General features: G+C 38.3%; 1 protein-coding gene and 1 non-coding gene across 2 annotated transcripts; both read left to right on the top strand.

Moving 5' to 3' along the window:
• Positions 1-530: 530 nt before the first annotated feature.
• Positions 531-3,772, top strand: LOC104244220 (putative pentatricopeptide repeat-containing protein At1g31840). Its single transcript, XM_009799597.2, has one exon. The coding sequence runs from the start codon at positions 682-684 to the stop codon at positions 3,286-3,288; it is 2,607 nt and encodes an 868-aa protein (XP_009797899.1). The 5' UTR covers positions 531-681; the 3' UTR covers positions 3,289-3,772.
• On the top strand, positions 3,360-3,461 carry LOC138876589 (U6 spliceosomal RNA). The gene has a single exon (XR_011401935.1). It is a non-coding gene; the product is annotated as a U6 spliceosomal RNA (small nuclear RNA).
• Positions 3,773-19,699: the final 15,927 nt, after the last annotated feature.

The raw sequence follows: 19,699 nt of genomic DNA, 5'->3' as shown, positions 1-19,699 counted from the left end.
TCAAATATTTGTTGCTTAATCATGATTGTGTTCATTTGTACGTTCAAAACCAAAATACTTGAGTTAAAAATAAATCAGGAAAACCATGGATGCGCAACCTAGTGCTTTGCCTTTGTTTGGTTACACCTATTCAAAAACTCATTTGTTGCCCTTGTTTCCTCTTCTATTGAGGTATATACACGAATGTTCAAACTTTTATTGAAATTCATCCCTCGTAAAATCTTGTACTAGTAGAATTGTTGTATATTTACCATGTGTCTTAATATACACTACTGTCACCAAGTCATAATTAATTAATATATATTCTTACTTTAATTTATCACTTAAGTTAATATAATTTCACTCATAAAATAAAATTCGCTTCTAGCCCTATAATTCATCAAAACAAAAAAAAAAAGTAACCTAGCTGATGTAAATTTTCGAAATGCTTATACTCCATGCAGATTATCAAGAAAATCGTAGATGTGCTCCACTAATAATTAATTGAAAAATAGAAAATATCATGATTCATGACATTGAGGGGGCCGAAGTGCAAATTAGTGACAACTGGAGGCTCTAAACTTAAACACCAAAACTCCCCTAAAAAAGAAGGAAAAACGAAAAAAGGGAAACCTACCAAAACCCCAGTAAAACCCACCATGTCCCAGTAACAAGAACTTGAAGTTGAAAACCCCTCTCTAAATGCTCAGATATCTTCCCAAGGGAAAAAATCTCAGCTCCAATAAATGGCAAAAATTCAACAGTTTACTCAGTCTCATGGCAATTTCATCAAAGGTACCTCCTTTTCTTCTCAAACCCATTTCAAGTCTCTATTTTTATCGCACATATTCTCAATCAAATCCCCTAATCAATCAAATTACTTCAGCATTTCACCAAGATGATAATTTTCAATTGCCTGAACCTCGTACACTGTCCAATTTACAACCAACTCATGTTGAACCAATTCTTTATAATCTTAGCTCAAAACCCTTTTCGGCAATTAGGTTCTTTGAGTGGTCTGAAAATGTTATTGGGCTTAATCACGCACTTGAATCTTATGCTTGCCTTGCTCATTTGCTTCTCTTTAAGCGTATGTTTGATCCTGCAAGATGGGTTTTTGGTAAAATGGTTGAAAAGTATGGGTATTTTGATTGTGTTGCGGTGTTTGAGAAGGGGTTTAGGAATTACGGTTCGAATAGGAGTACTGTTTATAGCTTTTTTCTTGAGAATTATTGTAGGATTGAGGAGATTGATGTGTCCGTTGAGTTGTTTTTTCAAATGTGTGAAATGGGTGTTCCATTGTCACAGTATGCAATGTTGAGGTTTCTACGTTGTTTGGTCGATTCGAGGTGTGTTAATATTGTTTTGGATGTTTATGGAATCATGAGAAGTCGATTTAGTAAAGAGCAGACACATGGCGTTGACGTGTATAGTTTCGTGATGAATGGTTTTGTAAAGATTGGTGAGGTTCGACTGAGTTTAGACTTCCATAAGGAACTGGTTAAGAGAGGGTTTTCATTGGATATTGTTGCATGTAATAAGATTTTGAAGAGTCTTTACGAGAGTAAGTGTACAGATGATATGTATAAATTCTTCTTATTGATGTTAGAGGAAGGTCCAATGCCAAGTGTTGTGACGTTTAGCACATTAATAAACGGTTACTGTAAGGAGGGAAGATTAGAAGAGGCATTCAGGCTTTATGTTCTTATGATAGCAAGGGGTATAGATCCTGATCTAATTGTTTATAGTATTCTGATTGACAGTCTGTTTAAGGCCGGGAAGTTAGGGGAGGGAGGTCAGCTACTTTCAGCAGCTTTAGATAAAGGCATTAAGTTAGATGCAGTTATTTTAAGTTCTATAATAGATGCATATATCCAAAATGGAGAAGTAGCAAAAGGTGTTCAGACTTTCAAGAGAATGTTAAAGGAAGGAGTCCTGCCAACTACAGTTACGTATGGCATCCTTGTGAATGGCTTATGTCAAAAGGATCGGCTTCTTGAGGCTCTTGGTATGTTTTGTCAAATGGTGAAACATGGTACTGAACCATCTCTATTGATGTACAGCAGTCTTATAGATGGTTTCTGCAAGGCCGGGAAGCTGAAAGATGGGTTTGTTTTGTACAAGGAGATGCTTATGAAGGGAAACATTCCTGATGTTGTGGTTTACAATGTGATTATAAATGGTCTTTGCAAACAGGGCTGGATGTGTGGTGCCATGAGATTCTTTTACCAAGCTGTTAAAAGTGGTATAAGTCCAAATATTTATATTTTTAACACATTAATTGACGGATTTTGCAGATTGAGACAAGTTAATAACATGGTAAACGTATACATGCAAATGGGTGCTTGGAATATATTACCCGATGTAGTTACTCATACAGTAGTTATCAAAGGCATCTGTGAGCAAGGGAGATGTGATGAAGCCCTTGCATTTTTCTTCCAGATGCTCAAGAAGGGTTTTCTTCCTGATGTCATTACATATTGCATTCTCATCGATGGGCTTTGCAAATGGAACAATCTAACTGCTGGACTGCAGGTTTTTGAGCTGATGACAAGGACCTGTATAAATCTTGATATAGCCTTGTACAATGTTCTCATAAATGCATTTTTCAAGGAAAGTCAGTTAAAAAATGCTCGGGTACTGTTCAACGAGGTCTTAGAGTGCGGGCCACCGCCTGATATTGTGACATACAACACTATGATCTGCGGTTACTGCTCCATGAAGATGTTGAATAATGCCATTCAACTTTATGAAGAGATGAAACACGAACCAAGTGGGTACAACACTATCACCATGACCATTTTGATTGATGCATTCTGCAAAGAAGGTAGAATGGATGATGCAATGTCACTATTCTCCGAAATGCTGGAGAAAGGTCCATCTCCTAATGTGGTCACGTACAGCTGTTTGATTGATGGCTACTATAAATCCTCTTGCATGGAAACTGCCTTTGACCTTCTCGAAGAGATGCTCAGGAATAATGTGTCTCCAAATATTGTGAGTTATAGCATTCTGATTGATGGTCTTTGCAAAAGGGGGATGATTGAAGATGCATCTCTAGTGTTTACTTCTATGTTAAGCACTCATATATTACCTGATGTTGTAACATATGGGATTTTGATTCATGGTTACTGCAAGGTTGGAAGATTAGTGGATGCCGTATCCTTATATAACCACATGCTAGAAGCTGGAGTTATGTCGGATGGTTTTATACAAAGGATACTGACAGAATATAATCTTCAAAATGGTCATACAGATAAACTGAATATGCAATTGAAGGAGGTGCGTGAGAGTGAGCACCTTCAATAGCTTCCTAGAAGTATTTGAATAGTGGAGAGGTGCAGTGTATATAATTTTTGCACTCTGCTGTTGCTCCAGATATCCCTTCGGGGGCATCCATTAAAATTAGAATGATACAGAGAACATTAGCATGACCTCCGCGCCAGGATGACACCACAAATTGAGAAATGCAGATTAGGAAAATGCAGCTATCTGAAGTCTGCTTTGATCCATTATTTTATTAACACAAAATTTTAGCTCATAGATATGCATATGATACATCTATCTGTATAAATTAGGAAAATTTGTATAGAGATGATAAATTGCAGATTCTAGATGTTTTATATACTAGTATACATAATACCACATGAAGTTAATTCATCTCTTTTCTTGCAAATGCAAGCCTACACTTTTTGGTGCTAGTATAACTTTCTGGACTTGTAAATACTACTAATTACTTAATGGAGCTTATATTGATCCAACTCTGTTATTTATGACATTGAGTTGCGTAACACTCGATTGAGCATTTTAAGTTTCTAATCAGGCCATTGCCTTAGTATTTTCTGATTTCTGAAAGGATTGTGTTCAAGACTTGGTTGATTGGTGGTCTCCTTTCCTCTGCTTTCTTGTATGCTGTCTTAGGTAGTAGTTATTTTAGGACGAGTTATATTAATTGCCTTACCAAGTGTCAATGACGTGTATTGTCCTCCTTCCCTTGTTCATGAAATATCATGTTGTCAATGTCGATGTAAGTTGCATCTGTTATTTTCGGAAGGTAGAACTCTAAAAACAACAGAGCAGAGCAAGTCAGTGTTAGCAGAAGAAGAACAATCAAGCTATCTTCAAAGTGGTATGGTTGAAGATGCTAATCAGTCTATTTGTGTAGTGTCTAATCCTGGAATTTGTATCTTGTAACACAAAAGAGAACAATATGGACATGTGATAAAATTGGAATATATAGTAACAAAAGAGATGACAAGAATAAAGTTTTAGGATGAGTGCTGGATCAAACTCCTGGCCTCAGACATATTCAGATACCCTTTTTGGGGATTGATATGGTTGGAAAACATGTTTAGGCTAATTGTAAACTTAGGGGAAAATAGGAGATACTGACAGGAAAAGATCTGTATTAAGTTTTGACATCCATCATTACAAGGTGTACTAGAGGTCCAATATTTATTAGGAGTCTTTCGGTCTCGATAGAGATATACAGAACTTTTAGTGCTAGAAAACTAAGTAGTTTTTGTAATATCGGAGTGAGACGAGCTTTACGTGAGAATTAGGGGTGACAATTTGAGCTCAAACCCACCTATTCCGCCCAGAGATTAATGAGTTGGGTTACAAATAATTTAGCTCATGGGTCAATTTGGGCTTAGACCAATTTAACCCATTATATTTTATAGTCCATTCTGACCCATTATGTATTTTTACAATTTTCTATTTTTTTCTTCACCACCCACCCCCGCAAAACCCTCCTGCCCTAAAAAAATTTTTACTTTTTTTTTGTATTTTCAATTTTCTGTTATTTTTTCTGCACCACCCACCCCCACAAAACCCCCCTCCCCTAAAAAAATGTTTTTACTTTTTTTTGGTATTTTCAATTTTCTGTTTTTTTCCTGCCCCACCCCCCCGCTCCCCTCCCATCAAAAAAAAAAATTTACTTTTTTTTTGTATTTCAAAAAAAAAATTACGTTTTTTTCTATTTTTAATTTTCTATTTTCTATTTTTTTTTCGTTTTTCTATAAAATACATCACCCACCCGCTCCACCTCCACCCCCATCCCCACCCCCAATTTTTTTTTCGACTTACACATTTTAAGGTAAAAGGCTTTTTTTATGCAAGATGAGCATGGTTCTAAACCATGAGTCAAATTGGGCGGGTTGGGTTATGACCCATTGTTTAGCCTATCTTAACCCAACCCATCTTAGCCCAAGTACTCTTTGGGCTGGGTTGGGCAATGACCCATTTATTGACCTAACTCATCTTGACCCGCCCAAATTCAACCCAACCCGCCCATTTGCCACCCCTAGTGAGAATTCAACACTGTTCTCTTTCTATAGAACTGGTCACCAGGCATGCAAACATACTCCTCAGTCATTTTCTGGTATGAACTAATACTATGTACTGTTCGACCAAAAAAATGTTGAATCTTTTAGTTAAACTAAATTAATGATGAGATATAAGGTGAATCTTATTCAAGGATAATAAATTCTAGATCAAATGTGTTGAGAAATTGATGTAGTGCACCACGTTTGATGGTGCTAAAGAGCACGTTTATATTCAATGAATGTAATAATATGATAACATAAATATGTAATGAATGTAAGAGATGGCAATAAATGTAATAAGAAGGAATCCACTACCCAATTATTGTATGATTTGGATGGTTCCTTCCCTTGACAACAACGTGGAAATACGAAAAGTGGAGATGGTTATGGAATATTTGGATCTTGTGGATCAAGATTGAGTAATATGCACATGAATACAATCAATGAACAAGACAATTTTTTGTATATTCTCTTGAGTCAACCTTTTACAATGTCTTTTTCTCAGAAAGTGAAGTCCGTTTTTGTTCTCTATCTCTTACTATTTATATGGGATATTCCCAAGAAACCCTAAAAAATTGTTACATCTCGTGTTTCTCGTACGTTAAAGTTTCGTCTTCAGTTAGTTGACATAGACTTGGGGATGAGATTATCTTGAGGTTAGCATATTTATGCTATTTATAACAAGCGATAAGTAAGTGCCATGAAGGATAAAAGGGTACACGAATTGAAGAGAATGAGTTTCGTTGAAAGTTGTCGATTTGGGATAAAATACGGTCCGAGCTATAATACCCGATATTTATGGACTAATACCATACAAGGTACCATATGACTGTGATAGTATGATGTATAAAGTATATTAAAAATGAGTAGAATTTTAAGTAATGTGAGACAATTCTTAATTATGCGGGTAATTGGTTAATTACCGGATAATAGAACATTACCTAATTACCTAATACGTAGATAACGATTAATAATTTCCACCCGTACCCCACGTAGCAGCAAGCCACTACTAAAGCCTATGACTCTTTAGTCATATTGGCTTAGTGGCCATCTAAAGTAATTATAAGATACTTACGTGTAAGTAAGTGCAAGATATTATAGGTTTGGTTTCATAAGACATTACAAAGTTTGGTTTCTTCCTAAATTCGTGTTCAAAACAGTTTCAAACCAGACGTTCAAACTCCATCCAGCAAGCTTTCAACAAGATTCTTGCAACCAAACAATTTCAACGAGAATTGTTAGAACCGTAGCAACGTAAAATTTTGCAGTTCTAAAAGAGTACGGTGCAATCTTTTTCAAAAATATTATACGGATTTTTCCCCTACTCCAAGTATGTTAAGGCTAAATCCTTCTTTCTTTTGGCATGATCCATACGACATGAACGAAACGAAAAAATGTACAACTTTCATAAATGACTCTATCCATAGAAGTATTAGAGGGGCCTATGTTCTTGATTCTCCATGTGTCCTATTATTCTTTCGTCTGTTCATGGGTCTCAGAAAATACGTAAGTTGATAAAGTTTACTTCATGATATTAATTAAAGGCAAAATGGTCTTGTAACACAAAAAATATAATTTTAGTATATTAATGTTAATCAAATGTCAACTTTGAACAGATTATGGTATAGTCATCGGACAATCACTGGTCAACATGTAAACATAAAGTTTACGTACTACAAACTCTCATACGAATAATATAAAGGATCTTACTTTTACTTTTTAATCTTAAATATAAAATTTACACGAGAGATGTTTATTACTTATATATATCTTTGAACTACTTCTCCCTTAAAAACTTTGAAGAGATCTTAAAATAATTATTAATGTTTTCATGTTCAATTTATTTATATATGAAGGATTTTATTGACGTACTTCTCATGTATTGCATTTATTTATACATGTACATTGACCTATGACCAGACGACGTTATATACGCGTATGTATGTATGAATGTATATATATATATGGGAAATGGAAAAAAGGTTACGGTGTTATATGCGCATCACCACCTGATCAGTTGGTATATGTTGATTATTTTGCCTATAGTAGCCGAGATGCTATGATGGGTTGGCCTCAGAGGCTTGATGATGTTATGTAGACCTATACCTATCCATGACACAACATTTATACACACGTGCATGATGTTATAATTGTTTCAGGATTTGCAAAGTTAAGTAAACTTACAGGCGGAATTCCTTATTCCATGTTTCATTTATGTCTCTTATGTACTGATTTTCATGCTTAACATACTCAATACATTATTCTTACTGATGTCCTATTTTCCCGGGGCCCGTGTTTTATGCCCGCAGGTGCAGGTAGGCAAGTCGACGGTCCCCCTTCTTAGGATCCTTGATCAACAAGAGTTGGCGTGCTCCACTTGATCCGGAGCTGCTTTTGATTTTGGTACGATATGCTTGTATATATATATATATATATATGGGTATGATGTGGCTCAGTCCCGTCTTTGTACAGTTGTATTTCTATTAGAGGTCTGTAGATAGTTATGTATAGTTGGATAGCATGTGGCCTTGTCGGCTTCCAGTTTTGGGTATATAGTTGTCTATAGTAGCCTTGTTGGCTCGCCCCACTGTATTTCCGCATGTATATGTACATGTGTCTTTTGGACAGATTTCCCTCGCATATGTTATTCATGTTTATATCTTAAACGCATGCTTAAGGGTGTTCGACAGGTAGGACTCGGACACCCATCGCGGCTCATCGGTTTGGGTCGTATGTGGTATCAGAGTAGTTCTGTCCTAGGTTGTCTACAGACCGTGTCTAGTAGAGTCTTGCTTATGGGTGTGTTGTGAACCACACTTATAGACAGGAGGCTACATGACATATAGGATGTTATCCTCTCTTTTTATCTTAGATCGTGCGGTATAAGAATTCATGTTCCTAAAATATATTACGTTTTCAGCGATGCCTCCGAAGACTACAGCCGCCCAGAAAGGAAAGTCTGTGGCTGGTGAGACTACTAGTCGAGCGCCACGAGTTACCAGGTCTCGGGGAGAGTCTCATAGTGAGATTCCATCTCAGACTTCACATACCCCGCCCTCTCTAGAAGAGCCCCGAAGGGCACCAGCTCCAGCGCCTGCCCCTGTACGTTCAACCCCTCAGCCAGATGCACCGGGTCAAGAGATGAGAGATGTTATTCAGCTATTAACTCAATTAGCAGCCGTGCAGGCTCGGCGTCAGGAAGTAGGTATTGGTCATGTAGATAGGCCCGTCAGTGTGAGGGTTCGTGATTTCATTAATTTGGACCCTCCGGTATTTATGGGGCAAATCCAAACGAAGACCCTCAGGTATTTATCGATAGAATGCAGAGGACTTTGAGGGTAATAAAGTCCACTATGACTAATTTAGTTGAGTTAGCTTCCTATAGACTTCAAGATGTTGCAGTTAATTGGTACTAGTCTTGGGAGTTGTCCAAAGGTGAGAATGCCCCTCCAGCAGTATGGCAGGAGTTTACAGAAGCTTTTCTTCGTCATTATCTTCCACCAGAGCTTAGGCGGGCCAGAGTTGATAGGTTCTTGACCCTTGGCAGGGTAACATGAGTGTTTGGGAGTACAGTCTTCAATTTGATTCGTTGGTTAGGTATGCTCCCACTATATTATCTAAGATGGAGGATCGGGTTCACCAGTTTGTTATGGGGTTAGATCCGCACTTGCTTAACGATTGTATGTCGGTCTCACTTCAGCCAGACATGGATATTTCTCATATTCAGGCATACGCTCAGGGTGTAGAGGAGCGTAAACAAAAACAGAGGGTCGATCGTGAGCATGATATGGCCCAGAATAAGATAGCGAGGTCTTCGGGTCCTTCTGGTGAGTTTCGAGGTGGTCAGAGGCAACAATACCCGAGGTATCTAGCCCAGCCATAGGCTAGCGCACCCCCTCAGTTTGGCGATAAGAGATTTGATCATTCTACATATTCAGGGCCTGGTTAGAATTCCAGGGCCTCAAGTTCTAAGTATAGGGGTGAGTCAAGTCAAATGAGGCCTCCCTTACCATGATATGCTCAGTATGGTAAACAACATGTTGGGCAGTGCCGTATGGGGTTAGGTGTTTGTTATACTTGTGGTTCTCCTTTCCATATTATGAGGGATTGTCCGACGAGAGGTGAGGCAAGCATAGCTCAGCCAGCGGGATTTATAGTTGGTTCGTCATCATCAGTACGCCCCCTAGGCAAGGTTCACAAACACCAATGCGTTGTGGTAGTTGCAGAGGCGGAACATCTAGCTCGAGTGGTCCTATGAACCGCATTTATGCGTTGGCAGGACGACATGATCATGAATCATCACTTGATGTTGTTACAGGTATATTATCAGTTTCCTCATATGATGTATATGCACTGATTGACCTAGGTTCCACCTTATCATATGTTACTCCATTGGTTTCTAGTAAGTTTGGAATAAAACCTGAATTGGTTAAACCTTTTGAGGTGTCTACACTTGTTGGGGACTCAGTGATAGCTAAGCGAGTATATAGGGGTTGTATAATAGTAGTTCATAGTCGATCTAACGTAGCGGACCTAATCAAGATATGGTAGAATTTGATATTATAATGGGTCCGGATTGGTTGGCTTCTTGTCATGCCAACGTTGATTGTAGATCAAAGATAGTCCGATTTCAATTTCCAGGGGAGCCTATTTTGGAGTGGAAAGGTAATACAATGTCGCCGAGAGGTAGATTTATTTCCTATCTCAATGCAAGGAAGATGATCAGAAAGGGCTATATTTATCACTTAGTTCGGGTTCAGGATATGGAAGTAGAGTCACCAACCATTCAGTCCATCCCTGTGGTTAATGAGTTTCCGATGTTTTTCCCGATGAGCTTCTGGGTCTTCCGCCAGAGCGAGAAATTGAGTTTGCTATTGACCTACTACCAGATACTCGTCTAATATCTATTCCTCCCTATAGAATGGCCCTGTATAGCTGAAAGAGTTGAAGGAACAACTAAAGGACTTGCTTGAAAAAGGCTTTATCAGCCTAGTATATCACCGTGGGGAGCACCTGTGTTATTTGTGAGGAAGAAAGATGGTTCCTTACGGATGTATATTGATTATAGACAGCTGAATAAGGTGATGATCAAGAATAAGTACCCGCTCTCGAGGATTAATGATTTATTTGATCAGTTGCAAGGTGCCAAGTGTTTTTCAAAGATAGACTTGAGGTCCGGGTACCATCAAGTAAGGGTTAAGGAGGAAGATATTCCGAAGACAGCATTCAGGACCAGATATGGGCAATTTGAGTTTCGTGTTATGTCGTTCGGTTTGACCAATGCCCCAGCAGTATTCATGGATTTGATGAACCGTGTGTTTAGGCCCTTTTTAGATCTGTTCGTAATTATATTTATCGACGATATATTGGTGTATTCTCGTTCAGAGGCTTAGCATGCAGATCATTTGCGTACTGTGCTCAGAGTTCTACAAAAAGGAAAACTGCATGCAAAATTCTCTAAATATGAATTCTGGTAGAACTCTGTAGGTTTCCTTGGGCATATCATTTCGGGTGAAGGCATCCGGGTGGATACACAAAAGATTGAGGCAATAAAGACTTGGCCTAGACCCACAACACCGACGGAGGTTCGTAGCGTTCTCGGTTTGGCAGGCTATTACAAGAGATTTGTAGAGGGATTTTCTTCCGTTTAAGTATATTTAACAAAGTTGACACAGATGGGAGCAAAGTTTCAATGGATTGATGCTTGTGAACGGAGTTTCCAGGCATTAAAGGACAGATTAACTTCAGCACCGGTTCTAACGCTCCCAGAAGGGACCGATGGTTATGTTATCTATTGTGACGCTTCAAGCATTGGATTGGGTTGTGTTCTGATGCAGCATGGTAAGGTTATAGCTTATGTTTCTAGACAACTAAGAAAGCACGAGAAGAACTACCCAACCCATGATTTAGAGTTAGCCGCGGTGGTTCATGCACTAAAGATGTGGAGGCACTACTTGTATGGCATTCATGTTGATATCTATACGGGTCATAAGAGCCTCCAATATATCTTCAAGCAAAAGGAATTGAATTTACGTCAAATGAGATGGTTGGAGCTACTTAAAGACTATGACTTCGATATTTTATACCATCCGGGGAAGGCGAACGTAGTAGCTGATGCCCTCAACCATAGATCTATGGGTAGCCTGTCATATTTACAGCTAGAAAAGAGGGGAATAGCCCATGAGGTTCATCAGCTAGCTAGTCTTGGGGTTCGGTTACTGGACTCAAGTGATATTGGAATTACTATTCAAGATACAACAACATCCTCTTTAGTAACTGAAGTAAAGGAAAGCCAGTACGAGGATCCTATGTTAGTTCATTATAAGGATACCACCCCTCAGAAGGAGAAGGCACCATTTGAAATTACAGAAGATAGGGTCCTCACGTATCGAGGATGATTATGTGTCCCTAATGTTGCAGGGCTGCATCGGCAGGTTATGGGAGAAACTCATTATTCTCATTATTCTATCCATCTAGGAGCGACAAAGATGTATCATGATATCATGGAAGTATATTAGTGGGAAGGAATGGAAAAGGATATAGCGGAGTTTGTTGCTCAGTGTCCTAACTGCCAGCATGTTAAGATTGAGCATCAAAAACCTGGTGGATTATTGCAGGCTATGGAGATTCTGACTTGGAAATGGGAACTAATCAATATGAATTTCATCGTAGGCTTACCTCGTACCCAGCATAAGTTCGATTCAATATGGGTGATTGTTGATACTTACAAAGTCAGTTCATTTTCTGCCCGTTAGGACTACATATTCCACAAAATATTATGCAAGGCTTTATATTAAGGAGATAGTATGACTGCATGATGTCCTTGTATCTATTATCTCGAATAGAGGAGCTCAATTTACAGCTAACTTCTGGAGGTCCTTCCAAAAAGGATTGGGGACTCAGGTAAGTCTTAGTACAACATTTCATCCCCAGACAGACGGACAGACTGAGCGTACTATTCAGACACTTAAGGATATGTTACAAGCTTGTGTGATGGACTTCAAGGGTAGCTGGGATGATCATCTTCCGCTTATTGAGTTCGCATATAATAATAGCTACCATTCTAGTATTCAGATGGCTCCATACGAAGCTCTTTACGAACGGAATTGTAGGTCGCCTATAGGGTAGTTCGATGTTTGGGAAACTACGTTAGTAGGGCCAGAATTGGTACAACAGGCAATCAAGAAAATTAAGCGTATACAGGAAAGGTTGTTAGCAGCTCAAAGCCATCAGAAGTCTTATGCGGATAATCGATAGTAAGACTTGGAATTTCAGATTGACGATTGGGTATTCCTAAAGGTATCACCGATGAAAGGCGTTATGAGGTTCGGAAAAATGGAAAACTTAGCCCTCAGTACATTGGACCATATAGGATCATACACAAGGTAGGCCAGGTAGCATATGAGTTAGGCTTGCCTTCGGACTTGGAGTCTATACATACAGTCTTTCACGTGTCCATGCTCCGTAAATGTATCGGAGATCCTTCCAAAGTTGTGTTAGTTGACGACGTTCAAGTCACAGAGCAGCTATCATATGAAGAAACTCCCATTGCTATATTAGACAGACAAGTTCGGAGATTGAGAACTAAAGATGTAGCTTCGGTGAAAGTACTTTGGAGAAAAAACAATGTGGAATAAATGACCTGGGAGGCTGAGGAAGACATGAAGTCTAGATATCCCTACTTATTTCCTTCAGAGAAGGGTCTGACTAAGACGTCATAACCTTAAGTTACGTGTATGGATTCTTGTGTTAGTTATTGTCATTGGTCATGTGAGGTCATTGTCGTTATTGATGATTGTGGTTATATGTTGTGTTGAATTATTGAATTTCTACAGGAAGAGTTGGTAGTAGTGTTGTTACAAAGGCGACTCTGCCAAAGTTATATAGATCCCGAGGAGTTAAACATTCGAGGACGAATGTTTCTAAGGGGGGAAAGATGTTATATCTCACGTTTCTCGTACATTAAAGTTTCGTCTTCAGTTAATTGACATAGACTTGGGGTAGATTATCTTGAGGTCAACATATTTATGCTATTTATAACAAGCGATAAGTAAGTACCATGAAGGATAAAAGGGTACACGAATTAAAGAAAGTGAGTTTCGTTGAAGGTTGTCGATTTGGGATAAAATACGGTCCGAGCTATAATACCCGATATTTATGGACTAGTGCCATACAAGGTACCATATGATTGTGATAGTATGATATATAAAGTATATTAAACATGAGTAAAATTTTAAGTAATGTGAGACAATTCTTAATTATGCGGGTAATTGGTTAATTACCAGGTAACGGGACATTACCTAATTACCTAATAAGTGAATAAAGATTAATAATTTTCACCCCACCCCCACGTGGCAGCAAGCCACTATTAAAGCCTATGACTCTTAGTCATATTGGCTTAGTGGCCATCTAAAGTAATTATAAGATACTTACGTGTAAGTAAATGTAAGATATTATAGGTTTGGTTTCTTCCTAAATTCATATTCAAAACAGTTTCAAACCAGACGTTCAAACTCCATTCAGCGAGCTTTCAACAAGATTCTTGCAACCAAACAATTCTAACGAGAATTGTTAGAGCCGTAGCAACGTAAAATTTTGCGGTTCTAAAAGAGTACGGTGCAATCTTTTCAAGAATATTATACGGATTTTTTCCCTACTCTAGGTATGTTAAGGTTAAATCCTTCTTTCTTTTGGCATGATCCATACGACATAAACGAAACGAGAAAATGCACAACTTCCATAAATGACTCTATTCATAGAAGTATTAGAGGTGCCTATGTTCTTGATTCTCCATGTATCCTATTATTCTTTCGTCTGTTCATGGGTCTCAGAAAATACGTAAGTTGATAAAGTTTACTTCATAATATTAATCAAAGGCAAAATGATCTTATAACACGAAAAATATAATTTTAGTATATTAATGTTAATCAAATGTCAACTTTGAACAGATTATGGTATAGTCACCGGACAATCATTGGTCAACATGTAAACATAAAGTTTACGTACTACAAACTCTCATAGGAATAATATAAAGGATCTTACTTTTACTTTTTAATCTTAAATATAAAATTTACACGAGAGATGTTTATTACTTATATATATCTTGAACTACTTCTCCCTTAAAACTGTGAAGAGATTTTAAAATAATTATTAATTTTTTCATGTTCAATTTGTTTATATATGAAGGATTTTATTGACGTACTTCTCATGCATTGCATTCATTTATATATGTACATTGATCCATGACCAGACGATGTTATATACGCGTATATATGTATGTATATGTACATGGGAAATGGGAAAAGGTTACGACGTTATATACGCAGCACCACCTGATCAGTTGGTATATGTTGATGATTTTGCTCACAGTGAACGAGATGATATGATGGATTGCCCTCAGAGGCTTGATGATGTTCTTTACACCTATACCTATGCATGACACGACATTTACACGTACATGCATGATGTTATAATTGTATATTAATTCTTTTAAGTTGATTTAAATATATCAAAAATTTATTCAACAAATATAAATATTTACCCCAGAAGTCACTATATATTAGAAAGCTATCCGAAAAATAAGAAAAACATTTATAGATTAATATCCTAAGTATTAGTTTTAGAATAAGTAAGGTTATTTTGGAATATACTATATTTTGCTAAGGGTATTTTTGGTAAGAAGAAAAGACTGCTTCTGTTTTTGCTTTTGGGGAGAATCTACTTTTTTTTTCTTCTCAAAAATGCTTCTGTTTCTTTCCAAAAGCATTTTTTCCAAAAAAAACTTGGCCAAAGACCTCAGGTTTAGAAAAAAGTACTTTTTTAAAAAAAGAAAAAGCACTTCTGGACTAAGAAGAAGCTTGGTCAAATAGGCTTGATTCATCATGCAATACTTTTTAACTTTTTCTAATTAGGATTTAAGAATATTTACGTCACTAATCGGTGAAAATCAAAATTACTCCTGCTCCCACTCATGTGCTCTCCGAGACTGGACCGTCTCATATAGCCAACCTTCGGTCCAAGTATCGAATCTCTCCCCATGTCGAGATAATTCCGGCCGGTGGCGACATCGTGGAGGTCCATCGACCCGGGTATTGCGCCTTCTATGTCTACCCATTCTTGATCGGTTATACTTTTCCTCTTCTTCCTCTAGCAGAGGAATTTTGCTGGTTTTACAACATTTGCCCATCGTAGCTCTCTCCTTACTTGTATAAAGCTTTCTTGATGCTGACAAAGTACGTGGAGTTGGCTGGTTGTGAGGTTAGTATTCGTCATCTACTGCACTTATTTGCACCGAGTTTCTATAAAGGTACCATGATACACCTACGACATCGTGGGACGAGTGGGTTGGTAGTCAGAATGGATGATAGAACGAATCGGAAGTTCTGGCCCAAATATTTCTTTATCAAGACCGAGCACTTGGTGGTGGACCCGACTGGGTTTCCTAAGCAGTGGAATCATAATCTTAAGTGTCTTCTATTGTGCACTTGTTGTCTTCTGTCGTCCTTTCATTTTTAGCTCACTCATGGTTTGTTTTTTTCAGTTGAAAGGCGTGCACCCTCTCCTGTCTTTGACATTGAAGATTGGGTGACTCGCGTGTTGCCTCATATGGTAGGGATTCGTGATTGGGCGGCTTTCCACAAGCGTTTTGGACCTAAGGTTCCGTTTGGTAAGTGTTTTTGCTTCATCTTTCTGTTGTTTACCATTGCCTGTTGATGCGACCTCCTTTGGCGCTAAGTCGGCAAATTTCTAAGAAGAAGGCTCTGATGCCGGCGTTTCGCGAAGCTATCGCATCGGCTGGGATGCAGTTTGCTTTGGCCGAATCCATTCATAGAGGTCGTACTCAAACTTCGTCGATGAGAGATTCCGACCCTCAGATTGTTATGCGGGATGGGGTCTCTTCCCGACCTATCTATCATCTTGTAGATGAGTCGTCTAATGAAGAGGAGTTGCCATCAAGAAAAAGGCAAAAGATAGAGCTCGGGAAGGTTGTCGTTACTGATATCGAACCGGAGAAACTCATTATTTTGGAAGCAGCATTTGCACTTACATCAGATATAAGGGCCATGTTTACGACGGATACTGTTGCGAAGGGGAGGCCCTCTGGGGCCGGGGTGCATGATGACGAGGAGCTTGTAAGGACCGCAGAAGGTGATGCGTCGTCAGCAGCGGAGAAGGATATGGTGGTACCTAGGGGGGACGATGGATCTAGCTCGGACATCGATCCTGAAGAGGTACAGGCCTTCTTGGAGAGGAATACTCGCGTGGAGGTGAGGACGGATGGTCTTAACCGTCACGTAAGCATTCCCGCGGGTTATGACCTTTTGGACAACTCTAAACGGGCGGTGCCGTCCTTTTCTCCCTTGTGCGCGGCTTCTGAGAACACGGCGCTGCAAGCGATGAGCGATGCGAAGCTATCGCTGAGTATTTCTGGCATGGCTTTGCGAGTAAGTGCTTTTTAATGTTAGGATTTGTTTCGCATGCGTAATCTGCTCATTCTAACATTTTTCTTTTGCATGTCAGATTCTTATCATGGGGATTGAGTGTGACCGGCGGGAGGAGCGGAGGACGGCCATTTTTAAGAAGGTGACCTCTAAGTACAAAGAGTACCGTACCAAGCACCGAACACTGGCTGACGTCTTTAACCAAGATAGCGAGTTTCAGCTGTTTCATGACGGGCTTAAACAGAAGGAGGAAGAGTTGATAAGGAAAGTTGAGGAGCTAAAGGAGCGGGATGATGAGCTAATGAAAGCCATCGGTTGGTGCAGCGAGCTTGAGGCGGCTCTCAAGGCCAAGGAGGATAAGCTCGAGGTGAGCAAAGGGGTGATGGCTGATAATGCTGACCTTCAAGCACGGGTGGCCTCCTTAACTACTGAGCTTGGGTGGAGGGAAGCAGAGATTGTCGATCTAAGGGGCGAGTTGAGCATTAAGGTCGAGGAATTGACTCGTGCCTGTAAGCACGTGATTTTTGCCCTATATGAGAATTACTCCCCAAAAAAATTCAAAAATAAAATGATTTTTCTTTGGTGTGCAATTTTGTGATATTTTGTGATATTTTGAATAATTATTTGTATTTGTCTGTGCGTGTTTATTTGATAAATTAATAAAAAATACAAAAATATGTCGCATTTTGCATATAGGATTTAATTCTACAATTGTTAGTAATTAAAATTGTTTTACAAAAATTAAAAATTACAAAAATAGGCATCGTTTGCATTTTTAGCATTTAATGTCCAAATATACAATTTTATGCTTAATTAATACTTAATTGTGCGTTAATTGTTATTGGAAGTTAATTTGCGCTTTTATAACTTAATTTAGTTCTTAATAATAGTTTAAGTATTTTTATAATTTAGTTTTAGAAAAAATAAAAGAAGAAAAGAGAGCGAAAATATAAAGAAAGTCGGAATTAGGCCTCTTCTTCAACTTCAAGCCATAGGCCCAAAAAATGGCCCAATCTTCCCTACGACCCAGTCCATTTCGAACTGGGTCGACCCAGTCCATAACCCAAAAGACCCAAACCCCTTTTGTCTTACATTTTACAAAACAAAAACAAAACAAAAAAAGAAAGAAAGAAGGGAAAACCCTAAAGAGCTAACCAACCCGCCCCCCTTTCTATCTTTCTTCTTCTTATTCCTCAAGAAAGACCCCTCCCATGGCTGCCCTTTACCCTCCATTAGCACGTCCTAATAGACCAGTTGTTCAAGATTTACCTGCTCCGACCATGGATGACCCAGCTGCGTCTTCATCTCCTTTGTTAAGCTCAAAACTTACTTGACATCCATGGTTGCCAACGCTACGTCGAATGCTTCTGTCTCCGAGCTGCTGCCTCACGCCCATCATCTTCAACACCAAGCTCCCCGCGACTACCCGTCACAGCTTCTGCCTCGTCAACTCAGGCAGCCATGGCTGCCATTGCATTCCATCAACGTCGAACAACTAATTTGGCTTGCCATTGTTCGACGACCAGCTGTTGTTGCTCCCCTATGCTTTACGTTGTTTCTTATCCCTCCCTCGACAAACTGTTGCTGCTACTCGTCGCAGTAGTTCCCTATTACCTGCTTCTCCATCGTCACTGTAGCAGCAGCTGCGTCCGGCCATAGGATCTCCGTCGCGATGCAGCTTCCTCCGAGCTGCTGCTGCCGGCATCTGCTGCTTCACTTCATCGTTCTTCTTTGCTTCTAGTGTTTTGTTGTTGCTTCGTCTTCTTTGTTTGTCAAATGTCGAGGGGTTTTCATTGAGTCGAGGCTTGGACAGATTTGTATACAATCAAAGTTCGTCGTTGATTCATCTCCGGTTAGTTGTTTTTGAGTTTTATTTTTGTCCATATTTTTGTTTGATATTTTCCGGATCCAAAATCGTTAAAGAATTCAATTCTTGTTTTGTTCGTTGTTCATCGTTGAAATTATTTTTCTAGTTTGTTCATGTTCATGTGCTTTGTTAAAATTAATTTTCAGATTTCAAAATAGAAGTTTAATTAGTTGTTTTCATGTTTATTTCATGTTTGTATTATTGTTTAAGTAAGTATTTGTTAGTTTGATGTTTGTTAGATTCAAATTGAAATTTAATCAACTATTTCTTCAATTTGTTTCATGTGTTTATGTATTGTTAGAAATTGTTAATATTGTTAAGTTCAAGTTTAAGTTCATAATTGTTTCTTCGTCGATCTTGTTATTTGTTTAAAGAATTTAGTTGTATTAAAGGAATATATTGTTTTAATCGTTTAATCCGTCATGTTTGTTGTCTTAAAATAGATTCATTCATGTTCATACTTTGTTTGGATGATCTTGAATCCGAATTTTGTATAGTTTGATTTCTTGTTTACCATTTATGATTATTGCTTGAATTGTTCTCATAATCTTGTTTAAAGTTTAATATAAGAATTGTTTGTTGTAATGTTGTTAGAGTTGATTTTAAGTTCAATATGATTGAATTTAGAAATCTTCATACTTTGTTTGTTGTTGTTGTTGAATCCGAAAATAGGATTGTTTGTTGCTAAAATATTGTTCAATCAAATTTTAGTTGTTCTTGGTTGTTCAATTTGTGTTCATGTGATTTGTTGTTGAAATGTTGTTAAAATCATGTTCATGTGATATTGTTGTTATGATGTTCATCCGTGTTCATATTGTTGTTTGAACATTGTTAGAAATTGATCATATTGTCTATATTTTGGTTAAGTTTGATTAATTGATGTGTTATAGCTGATGGGTAGTTTGGTAAATTTGTAATACGTTCAGGGGTAGTTTGGTAATTTCAGTAAGGTCGGAAGGGGTAGTTTAGGAATTGTACATTTTGTAATTGTTTATTTGAAGCATGGGGGACAAAATGAAATGGGGTGGGTTGTGATATGATTATTTAATATAAAGGGGGGACAAGATTTAATTTAAAGGGGAATC

Source organism: Nicotiana sylvestris, chromosome 8 (assembly GCF_000393655.2).
Source record: "Nicotiana sylvestris chromosome 8, ASM39365v2, whole genome shotgun sequence".
Lineage (NCBI taxonomy): Eukaryota > Viridiplantae > Streptophyta > Magnoliopsida > Solanales > Solanaceae > Nicotiana > Nicotiana sylvestris.
This window is presented reverse-complemented; position numbering and strand designations above follow the sequence as displayed.

What these genes read in the sequence shown, in the direction of transcription:
- LOC104244220 (XM_009799597.2), top strand. Translation starts at nt 682, where the DNA reads ATGCTCAGATATCTTCCCAAGGGAAAAAATCTCAGCTCCAATAAATGG.